Genomic DNA, 25,276 nt, shown 5'->3' with positions numbered 1-25,276 from the left:
GAAGCATATTACTTGATAACTGCCCGTTACTTTAATTGAGATGTTTTAGATTCATGAATGTGATACCTGGTTGTTATGTGAATTATTTAACAAACTATTTCAGTTTCTCTGTGCGTCTCCCAAAAGGTATACAACCTTACATGATTATTGGTGTTGTATCGGTAACCTGGAGTTTATAAGGCTCCAGAACGGATAGAGTTACAGCAAAATCTACAGTTGTTTGTGACTTTTGACTTTACTAATATTCTATTTCTCACACATGCTACTTTAATTCCTTCTGGTGTACTTTTTGTATTTGTTTAACCCGGATTATTTGTTGACTGTTCAATAATCTCTTACAGGTTCCATCCCATAGGTGTACTTTAAATAGTTCCTTCTATTTCAACACCGGGTAGTTTCTTTTGGTAATGGCCCATTACCGTGAATCGTTACGGACCCACCAACAGGTTGACTAGTCCCCCAGAATTATCTCCTACTCTACGAAGGAGTCTATCCTCACAATGTAATCTTGATAATTCCTGACAGTCAACCCCAAATTTCACTTAAAATGGCTACGCATTGATCAATTTGCTACTTTTCAATATTTTAGCAAGTCCTCAAATCAATTTCACCAAGTTAATGAATAAAGACTACTGACCTTATCCTTGCAGCCGAGATTCAATGTAGGTTTGGATTCCGTCACCGTCTCTGTCATTAATCAGGTGTCCTCTGGCCTGTTTTAACCCTTAATGTCAAAGGGCAGGACTTTCTATTTACGAATGTATCATTCGCCCGTCGACGGTTTTCAGAGTTACCTGGAATGACAGAAACAGGGTATTGGAGTCCGGCTCAGAAGGACCAAGCTGTTATGTGAATTATTTAACAAACTATTTCAGTTTCTCTGTGCGTCTCCCAAAAGGTTGTAAGTCTTTTGGGATTTAAGTAACGGCCAGAGTCCCGGTCTGCATAGTCAGAGATATTTATTCATTGAGAATTCTGCCATCACAATTTCAGAGTCCATCTTTTATACTCATACGTCATACAAAAAGAAATCCCTCCCCTCTGTAGGCGGGCTGTAGTTTTCCACTCTAAAACTGCTCTACTGACCTTAAGTTCACACACACACACATATACACACATGCATACACACATACATACACACACACACACATATCCTACTCCCTGCATTACTCAGTTATTGCCGTTCTCACAATAACATAACAGTTTCTCCCCTCCCTAAATTGGGAGGCCTCTTTATCTTAGTTTCTCAGTTGTCTTTGTTGTCTGGCCTAACTCTTACTCACGTTGCTAAATAGTGGCTCAATGCCATAGCCTTTACTGGTCCTACACTCACACATTTCTAACACATTATACACAGTTTCAGGGTGTAATAATTAGTCATTAATAATTAATATATCACTGGTTCATTCCCTGTATTGACCAATGAGAGTTCTGCAGTGCAGGGTGACTCAATTGAATCAATACAGCACACAGACTGTATGAGACTAAGAGACCGTAATCTCCCGAGTGGCGCAGCGGTCTAAGGCACTGCATCTCAGTGCTTGAGGCGTCACTACAGACCCCCTGGTTCGATTCCAGGCTGTATCACAACCGGCCGTGATTGGGAGTCCCATAGGGCGGCGCACAATTGGCCCAGCGCCGGTGTAGGCCGTCTTTGTAAATAAGAATTTGTTCTTAACTGACTTGCCTAGTTAAATAAATAAATAAAAATCAGTGCAGCACAGAGACTGTCAATCATTTACCCCCCCTCCCTCTTAGCCAATCAGTAGATGGATAGAGAAAGCAAAAGCCTGATTTGGATTTCTAAGCTCTGCAGGTAACCCAGTCATAATGTTGATGACACAGTTAGAACAATTATTCAGCCATGGTGGGCCACACTGATCAGCAAGTAGGGTGGAAATTAGTTTACCACCGCTAATAATTTGTAGAGCCTATGCACTTGTTTCACTATCACAGCGTAATAGGTATCGCAGCAATTCTTTTTGTCCTCTTTTTTTGGCAGGATATCCCCAAGTGCATGTGTCAAGGCTGTTCATGGATTCTCCCCAAAGCTTGTGTAAGTTGATGGGTACTAAAATGTTGCATGAGGAAACAAGCAATAATACAATTGTATTTTCTTTGATAAAATCTTAAAAATGAACAGCCTCCATTAAACAGAATAGAGAAACAACATTGGGGTCTCAATTGACCAAATATGGACTGTATTTGTAAACACGACGGGTCAAGATAACCCATGACCCCTAACCCCTGATCCTGCACAGTTGTCAAGGGTGACAAGGACCTCCAGGTGATGAAGGCGGGGGCCATGTTGAAGAAGGTCAAGTCCAACTCGTGGAAGAAGCAGCGGCATTTCCGGCTACAGGAGGACGGCCAGACCATCTGGTACAAGTCCAGGTGGGCAGGAACAGGCCACTCCACATGTGAGTAACGGGGTGTGGGTGGCGGGAGGGAGCACGGATGAGACGGCATAAGAATTAACTACAGTCTGTACATACTGTAGATAACTGAATTGACGGCCATATTATTTCTCTTTTGAAAAAAGGATGATGCATACAATCATTCCTTGAGAAATCACTTTAGCATTGAAAAAGCCTAAGTATGTCTTCACATACAGCGCCTTGCAAAAGTATTCATCCCCCTTGGCGTTTTTCCTATTTTGTTGCATTACAACCTGTAATTTAAATGGATTTTTATTTGGATTTCATGTAATGGACATACACAAAATAGTCCAAATTGGTTAAGTGAAATGAAAAAAATAACTTGTTTCAAAAAATTCTAAGAAATAAATAACGGAAAAGTGGTGCGTGCGTATGTATTCAACCCCTTTGCTATGAAGCCCCTAAATAAGATCTGGTGCAACCACTTACCTTCAGAAGTCACATAATTAGTTAGATTGCACACAGGTGGACTTTATTTAAGTGTCACATGATCTGTCACATGATCTCAGTATATATACACCAGTTCTGAAAGGCCCCAGAGTCTGCAACACCACTAAGCAAGGGGCACCACCAAGCAAGCGGCACCATGAAGACCAAGGAGCTCTCCAAACCGGTCAGGGACAAAGTTGTGGAGAAGTACAGATCAGGGTTGGGTTATGAAAACATATCCAAAACTTTGAACATCCCACGGAGCAGCATTTAAATCCATTATTTAAAAATGGAAAGAATATGGCACCACAACAAACCTGCCAATAGAGGGCCGCCCACCAAAACTCACAGACCAGGCAAGGAGGGCATTAATCAGAGAGGCAACAAAGAGACCAAAGATAACCCAGAAGGAGCTGCAAACCTCCACAGCGGAGATTGGAGTATCTGTCCATAGGACCACTTTAAGCTGTACACTCCACAGAGCTGGGCTTTATGGGAGAGTGGCCAGAAAAAAGCCATTGCTTAAAGAAAAAAATAAGCAAACACGTTTGGTGTTCGCCAAAAGGCATGTGGGAGACTCCCCAAACATATGGAAGAAGGTACTCTGGTCAGATGAGACTAAAATGTAGCTTTATGGCCATCAAGGAAAACGCTATGTCTGGCGCAAACCCAACACCTCTCATCACCCCGAGAACACCATCCCCACAGCGAAGCATGGTGGTGGCAGCATCATGCTGTGGGGATGTTTTCCATCGGCAGGGACTGGGAAACTGGTCAGAATTGAAGGAATGATGGATGGCGCTAAATACAGGGAAATTCTTGAGGGAAACCTGTTTCAGTCTTCCAGAGATTTGAGTCTGGGACAGAGGTTCACCTTCCAGCAGGACAATGACCCTAAGCATACTACTAAAGCAACACTCCAGTGGTTTAAGGGGAAACATTTAAATGTCTTGGAATGGCCTAGTCAAAGCCCAGACCTCAATCCAATTGAGAATCTGTGGTATGAATTAAAGATTGCTGTACACCAGCGGAACCCATCCAACTTGAAGGAGCTGTAGCAGTTTTGCCTTGAAGAATGGGCAAAAATCCCAGTGGTTAGATGTGCCAAGCTTATAGAGACATACCCCAAGCAACTTGCAGCTGGAATTGCTGCAAAAGGTGGCTCTACAAAGTATTGACTTTGGGGGGGGGTGAATAGTTATGCATGCTCAAGTTTTCTGTTTTTTTGTCTTCTTGTTTGTTTCACAATAAAAACATATTTTGTATCTTCAAAGTGGTAAGCATGTTGTGTAAATCAAATGATACAAACCCCCAAAAAATCTATTTTAATTCCAGGTTGTAAGGCAACAAAATAGGAAAAATGCGAAGGGGGTGAATACTTTCGCAAGCCACTGTAGGCCCCGATTCCGACCAGAGTTAAGTGCGTGTAACTTTTTATGCACTTCTCTCTCAATGCATATTCTGACCTTGAACTTATGCATGAGAATAGCATGCTATTCACCCACTTAGTCCGGGTAGAGATCTAAGAAATGAAAGGTGCAGAAGTGTCTACAGATAAGCCATATTCTGACCTTGACTTAACTCCCTCATAATTACGCCACCTTTAGGCGTGAGGTGAATAAGGTCGAGCAAACCTGCCGGTTACAAATGGAAAAAGCATCTACTTTTTTTTATTCAGATATAAATAGCAGCATTCTCCATGCGCTGTAATTTATAAATGGATAAAAGCTATTGATAAGAGCTAGGTAAATGATTGTAAATACACAGCCATAGCTTTAGATAATTTTCCCAAATGGAAGCAAACTGAAAATCATGTATTGTGGCTCCTTTTCCACAGTGAAATAGGCTATAAATAGCTGTGCCATTAGTCAGAATTTTCATTGTGTGCCCTCATAATTTGTGTGGATGAAATCTGGACACCCAAGCTATAGGCTTCTGTTGTACAATTTGTATCATGTTAAACATTAGCCACTATCGGGAGCCACCGTCAGTAATACCCACATACATTTATAACTGTCACTTTATTGTTCGTTTTCAATTTGTAGCTTACATTTAGCATCATTCCGTTTCCATTCTCTTTTTTTTGTCACATTCGTGTAAGTTGTTCCGCCAGCATTAGTGGATCATATTAGGCTGTTGTGAAATAATTTGGGACATGTAGCCTATTTGAATCATTATGGAACTCAGACCACACGTAGCAGGTTAAACCTGGAGCCTGGTGCACGGTTCACGATGACTGGACCGTTGTCGTACGGTTCCATGATTAGTGAGAATTAGGGTAGATTTATAGGACTATTGTTCAACCCCTATTGTACACTTTTTTTCCTACCTTCCAATATTTAATGGATTGAACTCGAATATGACAACTTTCAGGGTGAATCAAACCACCATTTTTTATTCATCAATATACAGTATTTAATGCATAAAGGCTCTCCAAACCAGTTTTTTTTTTTTTATGATTCATACTTTCCTAACCCCAAAATGTTCCTAAATAATCTACAAGATCAGAGTATTTTTAAATCTACCAGTTGGTGCTGAAACTGAGACGAAGATGCATATTTAGATGGCTTCTTTCATTCTTCTCTATTTTTATGAACCCGTTCTCTCGATGCATTCTAGTCTGTCGACAAAATTCTAATTAAAGGTACACCGTATTTAAAGGGATGGCTTAAGATAAATGTATTGAAAACCCTTTTGAATAAAAACTCCATGAGAAAATATGTTGGCCAGCCAGTGGGAGGGTTTTCAGCGGTTGAATTAAAGAATGTCAGTTCGCGCATGGGAACCATGTCTGCAAAGCCCATTACGCACCTACATAAGGTCTGAATACCAACTACTGAGAAGCGTGTAGGAAAGGCGTGCGTAAGAAAGCCGTCATTTCCAAAGTCTGAATCGGGCCAATAATGCCTAATGTTCCTTTCTAGTCTCTGTGGCTGATGTTGAGGTGGTGCGTGAAGGTCACCAGTCGGAGGTCCTGCTGAGCGTCGCTGAAGAGTTCCCCGCTGACCTCTGTTTCACCCTGGTGTTCCGTGGTCGCCGTGGCAACCTGGACCTGGTGGCAGAGTCACCTTCTGAGGCGCAGGCCTGGATCCGGGGTGTACGCAAGCTGATCCAGAATGCTGAGAGTATGGATGACAAGGAGAGGGTTGACCAGTATCCTTATTATCCCATTCAGATAACAGGCAGATTTTTTTTTAATGCTTAGATGTTTTGTGACACTTGACTTGGTGGGGCCTTATCATAATACGTTCATAACATTTGACCTAAACAATCAAAACCATAGAGATCCTATTAAGTTACTAGAGGGGCTATGTCATAAACCGTCAAAGTTCCAGAATGGGGTGACAATGGCAGCCATTTTGTCCGCGAGAAATCCAAACCAGTCTAATTGGAATGAATGGCAGTAGAGGCGAAAAACAGATTTTATTGATGCTGGAAAATTGCTCACGGATTCTTTTAGCTGACCGAAATGACTGACCTTTATCCCATCATTCATGTCCATTCTAGTATTCTAATTCTTAATTCTATGGTCAAAAAACACTGGAGTTGTGAGAGTAAAGTCTTTGTTTTTGCTCCTTTCTAAATCATGTCTTACCAAGTGTTGTCCTTAGCCAGCATCTTCCCTCAGATGGATCTGGGACTGGTTTCAGAAGGCGGACAAAAACAAGGACGGACGGATGAACTTCAAGGAGGTGCGCACACTGCTGAAGATGATGAACGTGGACATGAACGAGGAGTACGCTCTTCACCTCTTCACGGTGAGGTACCCATCATGTTCGTGTGGTCTTCCGTTTAGTGTATCAAAACCAAAATAAAATATACTTATTTTCTATATTTATTCTATGCTTTCCACTGCTCATATGACATCCTCAGTCAATTAATCAACCTAGTATTGTGAGCAGCAGTTCAATTGGGATGTTGTAGGTGGTGGAATAGTTCTCAACATTGGTCATATTTAACAGAAACCTATCACAGTCAAATATCAGTAACTCATCTGCCTTCCATCATCAGGTGATGGAATTATGTTTAAGCGTGATTGATTGAGGGTACAATACCACGGGAAGACCGCTGAGACCGCTAACAATCTATGCTGCTTCTTTTCTTTACCCCCAGTTGGCAGATAAGTCAGAGTCCGGTTGTCTGGAGAACAAGGAGTTTGTCCAGTTCTATAAGATGCTGACGGAAAGGCAGGACATGTGGCGGGTATTCCAGGACTACTCCCAAGACGGACAGATGTTAACCCTTGCTGAGCTGAAGGACTTCCTGAGGCAGGAGCAACAGGAGGGGGCGAGGAGTCGGGAGCATGCCCAGGAGCTGATTGACCGCTATGAGCCGTCAGAGACCGGTAAGGACCACTGTGCAACTGTGACCAAGCACAGTCAACCATAATGAATTATGTCATTAATAGCCTCCATGAGACAATGTCAATCACAATGAACAGCAACCACAATGTTAATTACCTAGTTTACTTCAGTAAACCAGAAGAGCCCACAATGAACCATTCAACAAGTAACCATGATTAACCACCATAGTCAATTAGGACTTGTTTCAGGAAACTAGGCATATGTCGCGCGTCACTACTTCACAGGAGAGCCATTTGAACGTAAACGTAAACGGTTTTTTGGGCAGAAATGCCTTCTGGAACGTGAACTTTCATGTGCCTTAATAACAAATGTGTATGCCATCTGTAAATACGAATACAATTGTTAAATTACGAGCCTAGTTGGTTTAGCCACAGAAAAAGACGGGAACCTTCCCGCTTGCCATGATTGGCTGAGATAATGGATGGGCTGGACATGCCGAGAGATGAGTTCAGATTGGTCTGCCATGTAGCACGCTTCTGTCTATAACATGAGCTGGTCAGTACAGTATGTGTAGGTAATCCTTTCTAACGTGGCTTTTTTGAAAGATATCACGTAGTAGAACTGCAAAAGTGTTTCTCTCCACTTTCTGGAGGACCGAGTTTTGAAATCAGTGGAATGCCAGGTGGAATTAGAGTATGATAGCTAAGCAGATGGAGAACATTCTGGCGTTTGATTGCAAATATGCGGACGGAGTCGAAAAGAGAACACACAAAAGGCTGTTGTATAAAACACCTCGCATTACATCTTCAAACTAAGGGCAACCATGGCATCCGTGACAGAGAGGGAGAAGCGTCCATCCATGTATATGGGTAAGACAGTCTAGCTAGCTACATCTTCAGATATTATACGTTTCTAATTTTGTCAGAAAGTCATTTTCATTTCAAGTTAAAGCGTACTGTTAGCTAGCTAGCTCGCTAGCTAATGTAACTTGTATGATCTGTTGAGTAATATTATTTGTATCTCAGAGCCATTTGCATTGCTAATTATAGCCTAATGTTAGCTAGCTAGCTAACATTGAACCTGGTTGGTTAGCTACCTGCAGATTCATGCAGGGTAGTAATATTATGAGTTGGGATTATTGTTCATTGTTTAGCTAGCTAGCTACATGTCTAAACAAAAGACTCCACTATGCAATTAACCATTTAACTACACCTTCTGTATCCTGTGCATGTGACAAATAAACTTAGATTTTATTTCATATAGTATGTGTTTACCAGAGACGGTAATGTGAAGAACATGACCTGCACCAAAGTCAAATTAGGATATAACGTTAGGCCAACGAGACAGTGTCCAAGTAAAATAATTATCCGGTAGAATGCCCTGCTTTTATTTCGTCACACTCACAACCGTAAGCTATTTTCTGTAATTGGCTCGCCATTAACTTGTAAATAATTATCTTGTTGTGAGTTTATTTTCCTGTAATAATGAAGACAAATGGGCTAAAGTGAAGACGTTGTCAGCTATATGATATGGTCATTATTTGAACTGGCTAGCCAGCTAACTTAACATTAGTTAGCTAACAAGCTAGAAACGAACCAAAACATTGTTTAGAAAGTTGCTTTTAGTTGCCTGGTTTGTTAGATTGACATATACTAAATTCATTTTTAAACGGGTGGGTTTATTGGTGTTAAAATACACCAGTTATGCTATTTTGGACCACCAGGCTGCTGATGTCATGCAGCCTGTAGTTTTTGTGTTTATACCTTTTCATAACGACAACAACAAGTTTGATGTCGGACGACTATAGAATGTTCATGATTTCACTGCGACAACTGTCGATAGGCATAGTATAAACCAGCCTTTAGTCTTTAAATCTTTGGTTGTTTAGTACATGGCCTCACATATGAATCCTTAAAGAGATGGGTGGGGCTAAAGCTTAAGAGGGTGTGAACGTTGCTGAATGGGTGTAGACAAATAAGAGCTCTCCAGTAGGTTTACCAAAACATTCAAGGGCCATTTTCTCAAAAGTGAAGTTACAAGTTTAGCAACTTTCAAAGCAGAATTACTTTCCCATTGTTCCTCAACTGTAGTGTATGATAAAACATTTTTCAAACTCTTGAGTCTCTACTTTTATCCAATGTAAAAAACACAATTTCAAATGTTGCTACATAAGATCGAGCCGGTCGGTCACAATTGTAATCAACTGCCATTGTCAACCACAATCAACAGAGAGGCGTAGTTACTGAGTATTTCCTGATTGGGGTTGACTTATGATAAGACGGAACTTCCCATGTCTCCTCACAGCCAAGAAACAGGGGGCCATGTCTATAGATGGCTTTCAGATGTACCTGGTCTCTCCAGAGGGCGCCATCTTGGATCCTCAGCGGCTGACCCTGCACCAGGACATGAGCCAGCCCCTCAGCCACTACTTCATCTGCTCCTCCCACAACACCTACTTGATGGAGGACCAGCTCCGAGGACAGAGCAGCCAGGAGGCCTACATCCAGTAAGGAACAAAACTATCCTCATCATTACAACCCATAGCTTCATACCTAACATCCAATTATAACCCTTTATAGCTCAGGGATGGGCAAATCCAGTTCTCTGGGCCAGATTGGTGACATACAGGCATGGGTACCTGACTTTGAAAGTGGGAGTGCAATTCATTTGACAGGTCTGAAACCCTACCAACCTTGTGACTCACAAACATCCTGCCCCCTTCCCAGAAAATCCCACCCATAGTGATTGATTGACAGGCCAAACTGTTAAGAACATGGCCAGGATAATGCATGACCATGAGGAAATGAAATGTTTAAAATGGCAGCAATAATATTGTTTTAGCCAATAAGAATGATAATTTTGACCTTGGTAGGTTAAGAAAAAGCATTGTTAAATTGCACATTAAGTTCATCTTATTTTTGTCTACTGTAGCCTACCTTGAGAATCTTGCCATTTTAAGATGAGAGAAAATAAAAGGGTTTTATATTTAAACAAAACTGTAGCCTGCAGTTACGGGACTGGGCTACTATCAATTATTTTCCAATATTTTTTAAATTATCATTCTGTTTTTAATGGTGGCCTTTAAAACAACAACCACAGTGAGTAGGCTACATATTTGACAACAAATCGTGAAGAAACCGAATAATCATGAAAAGTATGAGGAATAACAAAAGTGTAGTCTCAGCAAGCACGTTAATTGACCTTTCAGCTTTTCCTCCAACATGGACTTTTTTTTAAGCCTTTGCTTGAAGCACTGTCACCATTATTTATTTATTTATTAACTTGTCTCAGCAGCCCACATATTTGATGCAAAGAGGGTAGAAATTGCTTATTTGGTCCATATTACACTTACCAAGCAGAGCTGTTTTATCGAGATACAAATATCCTGTGCTTTTTAATTTGACACATACTGTAGGCACATACAGACCAGAGTACAGTGCTATGAAAAAGTATTTGCCCCCTTTCTAATTTTCTCTACTTTTACATATTTGTGATACTGAATGTTATCAGATCTTCAACCAAATCCTTATATTAGATAAAGGGAACATAAGTGAACAAACAACACAACAATTACGTATTTATTTCATTTATTTCATTTATTTCATAAACAATGTTATTCCACCCAATTCCCTTGTGTGAAAAAGTAATTGCCCCCTTACACTCAATAACTGGTTGTGCCACATTTAGCTGCAATGACTCCAACCAAATGCTTCCTGTAGTTGTTGATCAGTCTCTCACGTCGCTGTGGAGGAATTTTGGCCCACTCTTCTGACGCTGAAGCGCAGCTGGGTCATGCAGCAAGACAATGATCCAAAACACACAATCAAGTCTACATGAAAATAGCTAAAAAGCAACAAATTGGAAGTTTTGGAATGGCCTAGTCAAAGTCCAGACCTAATCCCAATTGAGATGTTGTGGCAGGATTTGAAACGAGCAGTTCATGCTTGAAAACCCACACTTCACTGAGTTAAAGCAGTTCTGCGTGGAAGAGTGGGCCAAAATTCCTCCACAGCGACGTGAGAGACTGATCAACAACTACAGGAAGCATTTGGTTGGAGTCATTGCAGCTAAAGGTGGCACAACCAGTTATTGAGTGTAAGGGGGCAATTACTTTTTCACACAGGGGAATTGGGTGTTGCATAACTTTGTTTATGAAATAAATATGTAATTGTTGTGTTATTAGTTCACTTATGTTCCCTTTATCTAATATTAGGTTTTGGTTGAAGATCTGATAACATTCAGTATCACAAATATGCAAAAGTAGAGAAAATTAGAAAGAGGGCAAATACTTTTTCATAGCACTGTATGTGAGAAAAGTGGCGCAAGGAGTGGAGCATGCCCAATTTGACTGGAGAGCAGAGCAAGTTTCCCAAAGGCTGGAGCGTTGACCTTCTCGCTCGCTCCAATTTCGCTCCATTACCGCTCCAGTAGCGCTCACTTCACTTCACCAGCTCATGGCATGCCCAGCCCAGTATCTATTTGTAGGCTACTGCTATAGCCCCTTGCTTTGTCTACTGTCAGGTGTTCGCTAAATATTTTCATAAAGAAACTGATAAAACACACAGGTGCAAAATCAAGGTGACTTACAAAGATGAGGAGTAGCAAGAGTAGTGTCCCCAACTAAAGAATCATTGTGGAATCTGAAAATATGTGTATCCTGAAAGCATGATGGTGTACTATGTGCACATGCTACCAGAAAGAAAGCTAGCTACGTGTGTCACTGTAGCAAAGTATTTATAAACAAAAAATCTGATCTCTTAAAAGTTGGTAATTTTCGTTCTATTATCTACAGTGAGGGAAAAAAGTATTTGATCCCCTGCTGATTTTGTACGTTTGCCCACTGACAAAGAAATGATCAGTCTATAATTTTAATGGTAGGTTTATTTGAACAGTGAGAGACAGAATAACAAACAAAAAATCCAGACAAACGCATGTCAAAAATGTTATCGATTGATTTGAATTTTAATGAGGGAAATAAGTATTTGACCCCCTCTCAATCAGAAAGAATTCTGGCTCCCAGGTGTCTTTTATACAGGTAACGAACTGAGATTAGGAGCACACTCTTAAAGGGAGTGCTCCTAATCTCAGCTAGTTACCTGTATAAAAGACACCTGTCCACAGAAGCAATCAATCAATCAGATTCCAAACTCTCCACCATGGCCAAGACCAAAGAGCTCTCCAAGGAGGAGGAGAGCGAGAGAGAAAAGGATACAAAGTAGTGGTCGGAGACATGGAGGGGAGTTGCAGTGAGATTAGTAGAAGAACAGCATCTAGGAAAGATGAGGTCAAGCGTATTGCCTGCCTTGTGAGTAGGGGGGAACGGTGAGAGGGTGAGGTCAAAAGAGGAGAGGAGTGGAAAGAAGGAGGCAGAGAGAAATGAGTCAAAGGTAGACGTAGGGAGGTTGAAGTCCCCCAGAACTGTGAGGGGTGAGCCATCCTCAGGAAAGGAATTTATCAAGGCGTCAAGCTCATTGATGAACTCTCCAAGGGAACCTGCAGGGCGATAAATGACAAGGATGTTAAGCTTAAATGGGCTAGTGACTGTGACAGCATGGAATTCAAATGAGGAGATAGACAGATGGGTCAGGGGAAAAATAGAGAATGTCCTCTTGGGAGAGATGAGGATTCCTGTGCCACCACCCCGCTGACCAGATGCTCTCGGGGTATGCGAGAACACATGGTCAGACGAGGAGAGAGCAGTAGGAGTAGCAGTGTTTTCAGTGGTAATCCATGTTTCCGTCAGCGCCAAGAAGTCAAGGGACTGGAGGGTAGCATAGGCTGAGATGAACTCTGCCTTGTTGGCAGCAGAACGGCAGTTCCAGAGGCTGCCTGAGACCTGGAACTCCACGTGGGTGGTGCGTGCAGGGACCACCAGGTTAGAGAGGCAGCAGCCACGCGGTGTGAGGCGTTTGTATATCCTGTGCGGAGAGGAGAGAACAGGGATAGACAGAGGCATAGTTGACAGACTACAGAAAATGGCTACAATAATGCAAAGGAGATCGGAATGAAATGAACTAAACATCTGGGAAAGGAGAGAGCGGGGCCTCCCTCACCACAACACCCAAATATAACTCTCCCAACTTCCACCTCAGAAACTATAATTGTTGTAAACTACAGCGGTTCAATGTTTTCTAGGAATAGACTAACTTAGTTTATTCAGCTAGCTAACTTGGTACAGTATTCTTCTGTGAAAATCATCCAGGGCACCTAGTCACAAGACGCCACAGCCAGCTAGCATGCCGGACTCCAACAACACGGTTTAGCACCAATACTCGGCCACAACAAACCACCAGTGTGTCAACACGCCAAGCAGATCGTTTGTGTCCGTGTCTAACGTTGTGAGTTAGTCCCGACAGCTTGAGCGAGTCCGTCGTCAACTTATTCAGCCAGTTAGTTAGCTAGAATAGTTAGCATACTAGCTAGCCATTGCTTTCAGACAAAGAAGAAACCCCTCCTTTCACGGCATGAACACACAGAGAGAGCCAAGCTAACATTAACTAGTCACCCATGTCCCGAATTCCTTGAACGACTCTGGCTACCAATATGTAAAAACAAAACACAAATGTAGGTTATGACGTACCCCTAGCAGCTACTGTTAGCTAGCCAAGTGCAAAGCTAGCCACTGAATTGACTCAGCCAGTTCGCGTCTGTTCGCTAGGTCGTTCCAGCTATTGTTTACTAGTAGCTATCCAGGTAGCAACAAGTTAGCTAAATTTCAAGCACAGTAGCCACTTACTACCTAACGTTAACGGTTCAGACAATGAGGTTAGAAAACAGCTGAATGGTAGGCATTATTGTATGTAATTATTGTAGGCAGCCAGCTGGCGTAATTACAGGCACTCTCAGGCGTGAAACAACTATACTGTTGTTAATAGTTGCCAGGTAGTGGGTTAGCTAGCTAGCTTCGTGCTTCACCGGGCTCAGCCGAATACAATACTAACCTACAATAATTACATACAACACCCCCGGGGGTGCCAGTTACCCTGGTAGAAGATTATGGCATAGGGTTTCACACAAGTGTGTTAAAATCCATTTAATCAGTTTTATTTAGAAATTCTTTAGTAAGTAATACTTAAAAGCTAAGTCTAGTTGTCTTATTTTAATTAATAAGATTATTACACTGTTGGAGCTAGGAACACAATAATTTTGCTACACCCGCAATAACATCAGCTAAATATGTGTATGTGACCAATAAAATTTGATCTTATTTTTTATTTTGATTTTTATAATTTACATAAAATATGGGGGTCGGGGAAATGGTGAAGTAAAGTCCCTCTTTTTAACTCACCTGCACATTAATTTTCTTTATTATTTATTTGTTGTTCCTTTTCCATACAATCCATTATGTACAATTGCACTAAATATTATTTGAATAATGCAAGATTTTAAATCCCAGCAGTCTTTAAAATGACATTCAGGAGCAAAAGGTTTTCAATAGTTGTTTTTAATTCATTAAAAAAAAAATCATTGGAATATAATATTGGAATGGAATATAACTAATAACATTAAATAACATTGGAATATAACATTTAATAACAATAACTTAACCAATTAACTCAGTATAACATTGATGTGGCAACTCCCTTATGCTCTGCTATTGCACAATTCTAAATTGTACATAGGTCACAAATAAAGCTATCCCCAGTAAAATTGGAGCACAACTGATGAGCCCACCTCCTGCACTGCTCACACATAATCCAGTCCCCACCTGTGGCTGAAAACAGGGGGAGAGATGCCAAATGAAAAGCTCTCTCTTAAAAACGTAGCTAGCTATATCACATACAATGCTGTGTAAAATAGCTTAAAGGCTATAAAGTAACATTGACTGTAAAGCTATCAGTCCCTAGTGGAAACATTTACAACTGCAATTAAATTATGTTATCCTTTTAATGTATTTTACCTCAGACGATCTGGTAGTAAGGTTGCTAGCTAGCACTCCTAGCAGCTTATGCTAACTAGGTAGCTGGCTAGCATTTACTGCTAGTGAAGTTGCTAGCTAGCAAGTTAGCATAAACTAGTGCTAACTAGGCTAGTCATTGTCAAAATGACAGGTAGAAACATATTCATAACCATAAAGGGGTAACTAGCCCCCAGGGGCCAGCTACCCCCTAGTAGGGGGGGTGAGTTGCCCACAACACACTCATCCAACATATTAGTACTTTACTCAAAATGTATCTACATTTTCCTCTCTAAACAAGTGGATTATTGATCTTAAGGCTTTCCTACTTGTATATTTTAAATACAATTATAGATCTAACTTCATTGGAATATATCTACAACTTTTTCTAAATGTAAAAAAAAATGGATCAACTTACCACAAAATCGTTTTGTTGAAATATCTCCCAAAGTTGTGATGACACAGAGGAAATTGTTTGTTGAGCAAGAGCAGTGGCAGCCAGGAAAATGTTGGGAAATAATAAATAAATAAAATAATTTGGTGACATCTTGTGGTCATAATGTGAATTTCAGGGGAGCGGAGCAGTTACCCCAGGGGGCTAGTTTACCCCCTAGTACCATACAAAAGTATATCATTGATTTTGGCCCAATAGGCATGACATATTACCTCTTTCAAGGAGCTTTCCGTTTTGATAGGGTTGTTTCACCTAAAAACCTTTAGGCCTACCTGTAATAATAGATTTTTAAAAAACGCAGCATTCCTGCCCAGCCTAGCAAGAGTGGCCCGAAGGGTGTTTAGCATCCCCTATGGCTCTGCAAGCACAGAGATGGTATTCTCCGCTGCTGGCCTGCTCTCCAGGCGCTATCGCATGAGCCTGAAGCCACAGACTCTGGCCAAACTCGTGTTTCTAAAAGTGAATTCAAGGCTGAGCCTAATAAGGCATTTGTGGTTTCATTTTTATTTAATTCTAATTAAGTCACACCCTATATGCGCAATTTATAGACTATAACGGCTTAATAAAACAAAATGTTGTTTAAATGCTGAGTCTTAGGCTTAATGCCAGCCTAGTGTGTCGCACTCGCAAATGGTTCACAATGTATTTCTTTGTAGGCTATAGCCTTGAAATAATTGAAAAATAGGCTAATAATTTAGCCTGAATAATTCATTTTCAGTACTTCTTAGGCTACATGTCGTATTAAACAGCATATAAACACTCTAAATATGTCAGGAGACAGACATGTAGCCTATTTGAAATGATGAGCGCTTCTTACAGTCACCTTTTTCCTGTTTATTAAAATAATTTTCATTAAAATCATATGGTTTGGTTTCAATACTTCAAAACCCAATGGTAGGTCCAGGTAGTCACGAAAATAGATGGGTATTGGTTAAATTGTGATTTGAATGAATGGAGCGAATTTGGAGCTGTAGTTCTTTTTCCTGTTAGCTAGGAGTGTTTTTTTAGCAGAGCAAGAGAGGTGAGAGATAAGCGGGATCTCAACTCTGCTCACATGATCTGATACAGACACAGCTTGGCTACATTGTAACCATGAAGCGCCATGGTGTGCTCGCATATGGGTCTTCGCCAGGAATGTTACATTTGTAACTTCATGAAAAGATTTTAACAATGTCATTTAACCGATTGATTTGAGGAAATACATTGCCTTCAGAAAGTATTCACAGCCCTTGACTTTATCCAAGTTTTGTTGTGTTAAAAAGTGGGATTAACATGGATTTAATTGTATTTATTTTGCAAGGACTACACAAAATACTTGAATGTCAAAGTGGAAGACAAATTCGAACATGTAACTTTTTTTTATGGAAAATAAAACACTAATATACTGTATCTTGATTAGATAAGTATTCAACCCCCTGAGTTATGTTAGAATGTTAGAATCGCCTTTGGCAGCAAATACAGCTGTAAATATTTCTGGTTAAGTCTCTTTGCACACCTGGATTGTACAATATTTGCCCATTATTCTTGGAAGAATTCTTCAAGCTCTGTCAAGTTGATTGTTGATCATTGCTAGACAGCCATTTTCCAGTTTTGCCATAGATTTTCACACCGATTTAAGTCCAAACTATAACTAGGCCACTCAGGAACGTTCAATGTCGTCTTGGTAAGCAACTCCAATGTATATTTCGACTTGTGTTTTAGGTAATTGTCCTGTTGCAAGGTGAATTTGTCTCCCAGTGTCTGTTGGAAAGCAGACTGAGCCAAGTTTTCCTCTAGGATTTTGCCTGTGCTTAGCTCTATTCCGTTTATTTTTATACAAAAAGAACTCCCCAGTCCTTGCCGATGACAAGCATACCCATATCATGATGCAGCCACCACCATGCTTGAAAATATGAGGAGTGGTACTCAGTGATGTGTTGTTGGATTTGCCCAAAACATAATACAGAGCCAACTAGGTAAAAAAAATCTGCCGATGTGCCCTTGAGCTCCTTTAAGTCACTCTGGATAAGAGCGTCTGCTAAATGACTAAAATGTCAAATGTATTCAGGACAAAAAGTTAGTTTCTTTGCCACATTTTTGGCAGTATTACTTAAGTGCCTTATTGTAAACATGCATTGGAATATTTGTATTCTGTACAGGCTTCCTTCTTTTCACACTGTCAACTACAATGTTGTTGATCTATGCTCAGTTATCTCCTATCACAGCCATTAAAACTCTGTTTTAAAGTCGCCATAGGCTCATGGTGAAATCCCTGAGCAGTTTCCTTCCTCTCCAGCAACTGAGGTAGGAAGGACGCCTGTATCTTTGTAGTTACTGGGTGTATTAATACACCATCCAAAGTGTAATTAATAACTTCACCATGCTCAAAGGGATATTCAATTTCTGCTTTTTCTACCCATCTACCAATAGGTGCCCTTTGTGAGGCATTTGAAATACATAAATAAATCATGTTAAACACTATTGCACACAGAGTGAGTCCATGCAACTTATTATGTGACTTGTTAAGCACATTTTTACTCCTTAACCTATTTAGGCTTTCCACAACAAAAGGGTTGAATACTTATTGACTCAAGACATTTAAGCTTTTCATTTTTTATTAATTGATAAACATTTCTAAAAACGCAATTCCACTCTGACATTATGAGGTATTGTGTGTAGATCAGTGAAACCAAATCTCAATTTTATCCATTTTAAATTCAGGCTCGCTGTAACACAATAAAATGTGGAAAAAGTAAAGGGGTGGGAATACTTTCTGAAGGCACTGTAGATTCAGAATGGTGTTAAATGCCTGTGAACAGCTTGGGGAGGAAAACTATTTCACAGATTTAATCATTTAATATTAGGTCTGATTATTTCTCACTATATACTTGCGAGTCTGTGAGATACTCATTGACCAGACATGCAGTTTTCTGCCAAGGTGAAACCTTTGGTAGTAGGCTGATGGAAGGCTACTCAGTCAGTCGGCGGTACAGCGAAGCCTAATTAGACATGCCCGTGCTCATCATGGTTCATACAGGCAAAGTGAAATGATACAATGAATTTGCTTGTGGTGCACGCAGCTCAAATGATATGTAAAAACACCTTTGAACCAACACCATCGGCCATGAAACAACGACACAAATGTAACAACAGCACAACAAAATAGATAAGCCATTTTATTTTACAGGTGCCTTTTTTTAAACACCAGTGGTGCAACTAGTGCTTTCTAACTGCACCTTTAACAGTGGTGCGTGGGAGCGAAGCAAAACTTTCCAGTGGACAAAACCATTCATCTTGAAGCGACGGGGGGAGGGGGTGCAAAATGTTATCTATTAATTAATATATAAAATTGACATATGTGTTTTAATAGACTAACTCAAAACATTGCTAATCATTGAAAATGACAAATTACCAAATGGATCATGATCATTTTCTGGTAAAAAAGTGAGGGTGCAAAAACATACGTTTGCACTCCTATTTTGAAAGTGTGGGTGCAGCTGCTTCGTTTGTGCCATTGCTCAGGTGCCTATGCACATTTGCCCCAGCCCTAGCTGACACACATCTGACTCAACTAATAATCAACTAATCATGGTCTCCAGTTTAGAATACAATTAGTTTAATCAGTGTTAGCTAGGACTGGGGGAAATGTGTGATGCCAATCAGGCCCTCTAGGACTGGAGTTGCCCATCTCTGGCTTGTATGGAAGTGAGGCACAGAACCTCTCATTGTTAAAAACCAAACCGTCTTTCAAACTGTTTTCAGTCCATGTCTGAGTTTATGTGTGATTGCTGTGCAGGGCTCTAAAGCGGGGCTGTCGTTGTGTTGAGGTGGACTGTTGGGACGGGCCGAATGGAGAGCCGGTTGTTTATCACGGCCACACCTTCACCTCCAAGATCCTCTTCAGAGACGTCATCACCACGCTGGGAGAGTACGCCTTCAAGGTGGGCACCTCGATACCTGAGTTAATTGTACCATTTGCTGTGAAAATTCACCACTAAGGACTCAAACTCATTGTAAATGAATCAATCTTCATTATCACGGCCGGAGAAGTACACAAACTCAATCCAAGCTTGATGAAAACTCTGACAAGGGCGTTCCCTTTCAGTCCTTATATACTGCTACACAAACAAGTCATATAAGCATGATTTACATTATTCATGATTCATTATTAACGTTGGTTCCTGCATGTGACTGACCGATACCTCACAAGGCTTCTTCTCTCCAAGCTGAGACCTTGAAACTGAGATACTCCTCTTGGATCCCAGAGCAATGTTCTGCCAAATTGCTTATACAGTGATAGTGAGGATTCCTCCCATGTACAATTAATCAGTGTGTACAATCAATCAGTCACTCGCATGAACCCAACATAGTTGGTTATTAGAAAAGCAGCATTGATCTGATACACACAAACAGAACATTTCCATCACACATTCATGACCACTCAGCTCTTTCTTTTTAAAATTAATTATTTACACCCTTTTTCTCCCAAATTTTGTGATTACGATCTTGTCTCATCGCTGCAACTCCCCAACGGACTAGGGAGAGGCGAAGGTCGAGTCATGCATCCTCCAAAACATGACCCGCCAAGCCGCGGTTCTTAACACTCGCTCGCTTAACCCAGAAACCAGCTGCACCAATGTGTTGAAGGAAACACCGTTCAACTGACGACCGAAGTCAGCCTGCAGGCGCCCGGCCCGTCACAAGGAGTCGCTAGAGCGTGATGAGCCAAGTAAAGCCCCCCGGGCCAAACCCTCCCCTAACCCGGACGACGCTGGGCCAATTGTGCGCTGCCTTATGGGACTCCCGGTCACGGCCGGTTGTTAGGGGAGTGACGCTGCAACACTGCGATGCAGTCCCTTAGACCGCTGCGCCACTCGGGAGGCCATGCCCACTCAGCTCGATCCCCAACTCTGTCTAATCCAGTCTCTAAGTGGTTCTGGTCCTGACCATTTGTCTTCTGTGTTGGTTTTTGCTTCAACCAAGTATTCAGCATCATAAAACAATCTGTCTTCAGCCTTAACATATCATAAAAAACATTACTGTAATAGATCTACACATTCCTCTAGGAATTCCTGTTTAGTCCCTCGTCTGTCCCATCTCCCAGGCATCTGAGTTCCCTGTCATCCTGTCCCTGGAGAACCACTGCAGCGTGGAGCAGCAGAGGGTCATGGCCCAGCTCCTGGACACCATCCTGGGGGACATGCTGCTCAGGGCACCCCTGGACGGACTGGTTCCCCAAGAGCTGCCCTCTCCCCAGGTAAGACCCCTTTCAATGTGTTTTATATTCTATTTATCTACTCTACCGTAACCATTCTTCAACAAGGCAAGTCAATTATTTAACAAGTCAATTGAGAACCCATTCTCTAAGGATTTGATTTCCTGTCTGACTATGTTCAGGTTTTTATTCAGCAGTGATGCTAAGAGCAGTACAGTCAGTGGCGTAACTACACAATTGCAGGCCCCTGTACAAAAATGATCACTGGGCCCCCAATGTAAAGCAGAACAGTAACTTAAAGTCAACAGACTAGATGAACTGGAAAGACATTCACACTTACGGGTGGCCAAAAATATCTAACTGAAAGCCACACCCCCAATTAGCCACGTATCTGAATCTCTGCTACAATATCATTGGACAGTATTTGCATATTTTCTAGCAATCTTTGCACACCAATAAAAAATGACATTGTAACTGTTCAGTGAGGTTTGTTATATGAATCAAATAGATGTATTGTCATCAATACATTCAAATACACTGCTCAATAAAATAAAGGGAACACTTAAACAACACAATGTAACTCAAAGTCAATCACACTTCTGTGAAATCAAACTGTCCACTTAGGAAGCAACACTGATTGACAATAAATTTCACATGCTGTTGTGCAAATGGAATAGACAACAGGTGGAAATTATATGCAATTAGCAAGACACCCCAATAAAGAAATGGTTCTGCAGGTGGTGACCACAGACCACTTCTCAGTTCCTATGCTTCCTGGCTGATGTTTTGGTCACTTTTGAATGCTGGTGGTGCTTTCACTCTAGTGGTAGCATGAGACGGAGTCTACAACCCACACAAGTGGCTCAGGTAGTGCAGCTCATCCAGGATGGCACATCAATGCGAGCTGTGGCAAGAAGGTTTGCTGTGTCTGTCAGCATAGTGTCCAGAGCATGGAGGCGCTACCAGGAGACAGGCCAGTACATCAGGAGACGTGGAGGAGGCCGTAGGAGGGCAACAACCCAGCAGCAGGACCGCTACCTCCGCCTTTGTGCAAGGAGGAGCAGGAGGAGCACTGCCAGAGCCCTGCAAAATGACCTCCAGCAGGCCACAAATGTGCATGTGTCTGCTCAAACGGTCAGAAACAGACTCCATGAGGGTGGTATGAGGGCCCGACGTCCACAGGTGGGGGTTGTGCTTACAGCCCAACACCGTGCAGGACGTTTGGCATTTGCCAGAGAACACCAAGATTGGCAAATTCGCCACTGATGCCCTGTGCTCTTCACAGATGAAAGCAGGTTCACACTGAGCACATGTGACAGACGTGACAGAGTCTGGAGACGCCGTGGAGAACGTTCTGCTGCCTGCAACATCCTCCAGCATGACCGGTTTGGCGGTGGGTCAGTCATGGTGTGGGGTGGCATTTCTTTGGGGGGCCGCACAGCCCTCCATGTGCTCGCCAGAGGTAGCCTGACTGCCATTAGGTAACGAGATGAGATCCTCAGACCCCTTGTGAGACCATATGCTGGTGCGGTTGGCCCTGGGTTCCTCCTAATGCAAGACAATGCTAGACCTCATGTGGCTGGAGTGTGTCAGCAGTTCCTGCAAGAGGAAGGCATTGATGCTATGGACTGGCCCGCCCGTTCCCCAGACCTGAATCCAATTGAGCACATCTGGGACATCATGTCTCGCTCCATCCACCAACGCCACGTTGCACCACAGACTGTCCAGGAGTTGGCGGATGCTTTAGTCCAGGTCTGGGAGGAGATCCCTCAGGAGACCATCTGCCACCTCATCAGGAGCATGCCCAGGCGTTGTAGGGAGGTCATACAGGCACGTGGAGGCCACACACACTACTGAGCCTCATTTTGACTTGTTTTAAGGACATTACATAAAAGTTGGATCAGCCTGTAGTGTGGTTTTCCACTTTAATTTTGAGTGTGACTCCAAATCCAGACCTCCATGGGTTGATAAATTAGATTTCCATTGATAATTTTTGTGTGATTTTGTTGTCAGCACATTCAACTATGTAAAGAAAAAGTATTTAATAAGATTATTTCATTCATTCAGATCTAGGATGTGTTATTTTAGTGTTCCCTTAATTTTTTTGAGCAGTGTATTTAGGTGACTTATGTAGTGCCCAAACATGTTTTAAATTACAAATAACCATGATTGGGATGTGTTGTTGTTGGCCTGTTTTATAGATAAACAGCATAATGCATTTTGCAATGGTTCATAGTGGACATTGTGATTGAACATTGACAAGTCTGGTGTAAAAAATTATACAGCCCGGTATGCAGGTAACTAGGGATCCCATGCATAACTTAATAGTGAGGACTTGCGGGCCCCCCATGGCCATGGGCTCCAGTGCACGTGCACCGCCAGCATCCCCTCGCATTCCGCCACTGAGTACAGTCTGTTTTCTCCAGTGATTTGTTTTATTATTTTTCCATTCAGAGCACTTTAGATAATCAATACTCAAGTTTATGATTGGCAGACACTTCCTATGAGGAATATCCTATGAGGTGTGTGTGTGTGTGTATGTATGCATGTGCATGCGTGCATACCCATATTAGGATCTGAAGGGAAAGATCCTGCTGAAAGCAAAGAAGATTGGCAGCCTAGAAGAAAGTGAAACGCTGACCGATGAGGCCACTGATGAGGTCAGCGATGAGGCTGAACCTGAGAGCCCGTCTGCAGAAAACCTGTCTGCAGAGGCCCTTTGTCTCCATGATAAGGTATGGGGATGGTTGGATAAATGGATGGATGGAGGTGAACGTCTGGCAACTTCTTGCCGTCATCTGCGCCAACTATTACACTTATACATTCACACATTATTACTGTTAATACATCCTGCCATTATGTAAAAAATCTAGATCATGTTTTTGTCTATCACACACTAGCAAGCAATGAACACTGCACCTTGACCTGCCAGCTAATCATGTTTTGCCTTGGTTCAGTAGCCACAAAGCAGGTGAGATTTGGTCACTTACGTAGTCATGTCATTTCCTGTCTCCTCAGAAATTCAAGTTCTCTAGGGAACTCTCGGATCTGGTGGTGTACTGCAAGAGTGTCCATTTTCACAGCTTTGAGTACTCTCGCCTGCACTCCAAGTGCTACGAAATGTCATCTTTCTCTGAATCCAAGGCCAGGAAACTTGCAAAGGACACAGGTGCGCCCTGAACTATTTTAGCAATACCTACATAGCAAACAATGTATTCATATATTGCCAAGGATCATCGGTGAGGAATTCACTCCCATTCACTGTTGTAGGACCCCTGGATTAGGGGATAGGAAAAAACGTCGCTGTATGGCTGTCTTTCTCAGGGACGGAGTTTGTGCAACACAACAGCAGACAGCTTAGCAGGGTCTATCCCAGTGGCATGAGGACCGATTCCTCCAACTACAACCCACAGGAGCTGTGGAACGTGGGTTGTCAGATAGGTGAGACATATTCTACAATAACATCCATACATATAGAAATAAATACGTGATTGGTTGATTGTTGTACTCCTAGTGGCTCTGAACGTCCAGACGGCTGGGCTGGAGATGGATCTGAATGATGGGCTCTTCAGTCAGAATGGCGGCTGTGGCTACGTCCTCAAACCTGACTTCATGAGGAATGATGACTCTTTTGACCCAGAAAGACCCCAGGACCGGGATGGCTACGCATCACTCCAACTGTCTATCCAGGTCCAGAAACAACTGCTCTGTATCATACAACTATGTTGTGTGCCTTTGTGCATGTACAGTTTGTGTTCTGGAGGTTTCGTTTTTGCATGTTTGTACTTGTCCGAGTCTTGATTGTTTGTGTGTGTGTGTGTGTGTCCATCAGGTAATCAGTGGGCAGCAGCTACCAAAGGTGAACCAGAAGGAGGGCTCCATCGTTGACCCTCTGGTTAGAGTGGAGATCTACGGAGTATCACAAGACCAAGCCAAGCAAGAGACTAGTTACATTGACAACAACGGTGAGGGACCATCTTACATGGCCTGACAAAACAGATTCATTGGGGTCTTTGTACAGACCCAGCCTACTTGGAGACGAAAATGCATGCATTATCATTATTATAATTTTTTACATGTAAATAGTATAGACCTTGCCATGTTTTAGTGAATTAGATAGAACATGACATAGAACCCCAGTCCTTCTCTTGGCTGCCTAAAACCTGGTCTCTGCTGCCCCCTGCCTACAGGTTTTAACCCTTTGTGGAACGAGACCCTCAATTTTATCGTCCACGTCCCAGAGTTGGCCCTAGTGCGTTTTGTGGTGGAGGACTATGACAAGGCCTCCAGGAATGACTTCATGGGCCAGTTCACCGTGCCCTTCACCTGTATTCAGCCAGGTAAGATAGACATGATCATATTACAACTGAGATAAAGTCTGGACAGCTTGGTAAATCTCAAGTGCAGTGTTCTTCAAATTATTGCACAAAAGAATGTTATCCTATTGACTTACCTGGTTAAATGTTAAATCAATTGATGAATCTTGTCTGAATTTTACATCGCAGGAGTGTTTTTTATTTAAGCCTGTTATGTACAAATGTACATATTTTACTGTATGAG

The 25,276-nt window shown here is 41.9% G+C and overlaps 1 protein-coding gene across 1 annotated transcript in view; it reads left to right on the top strand.

The window, feature by feature from the left end:
- Nucleotides 1-25,276, top strand: part of plcd4b (phospholipase C, delta 4b) — a 28,300-nt gene that overhangs the window by 2,168 nt on the left and 856 nt on the right. Inside the window, exons 2-15 of the mRNA XM_084161856.1 lie at nt 2,003-2,056; nt 2,262-2,420; nt 5,792-6,020; nt 6,496-6,625; nt 6,981-7,212; nt 9,476-9,677; nt 19,298-19,442; nt 20,606-20,758; nt 23,290-23,451; nt 23,735-23,885; nt 24,041-24,157; nt 24,231-24,406; nt 24,549-24,681; nt 24,907-25,056. Of these exons, the coding sequence (XP_084017982.1) occupies nt 2,035-2,056; nt 2,262-2,420; nt 5,792-6,020; nt 6,496-6,625; nt 6,981-7,212; nt 9,476-9,677; nt 19,298-19,442; nt 20,606-20,758; nt 23,290-23,451; nt 23,735-23,885; nt 24,041-24,157; nt 24,231-24,406; nt 24,549-24,681; nt 24,907-25,056 (2,161 nt within the window). The 5' untranslated portion in view covers nt 2,003-2,034. The remainder of the gene's footprint in view (nt 1-2,002; nt 2,057-2,261; nt 2,421-5,791; nt 6,021-6,495; nt 6,626-6,980; nt 7,213-9,475; nt 9,678-19,297; nt 19,443-20,605; nt 20,759-23,289; nt 23,452-23,734; nt 23,886-24,040; nt 24,158-24,230; nt 24,407-24,548; nt 24,682-24,906; nt 25,057-25,276) is intronic.

This window comes from Coregonus lavaretus, assembly GCF_964263955.1.
Source record: "Coregonus lavaretus genome assembly, chromosome: 5".
NCBI classification, from domain to species: Eukaryota; Metazoa; Chordata; class Actinopteri; order Salmoniformes; family Salmonidae; genus Coregonus; species Coregonus lavaretus.
The sequence above is the reverse complement of the archived record's forward strand: the minus strand, read 5'-3'. Positions and strand labels throughout refer to the sequence as shown.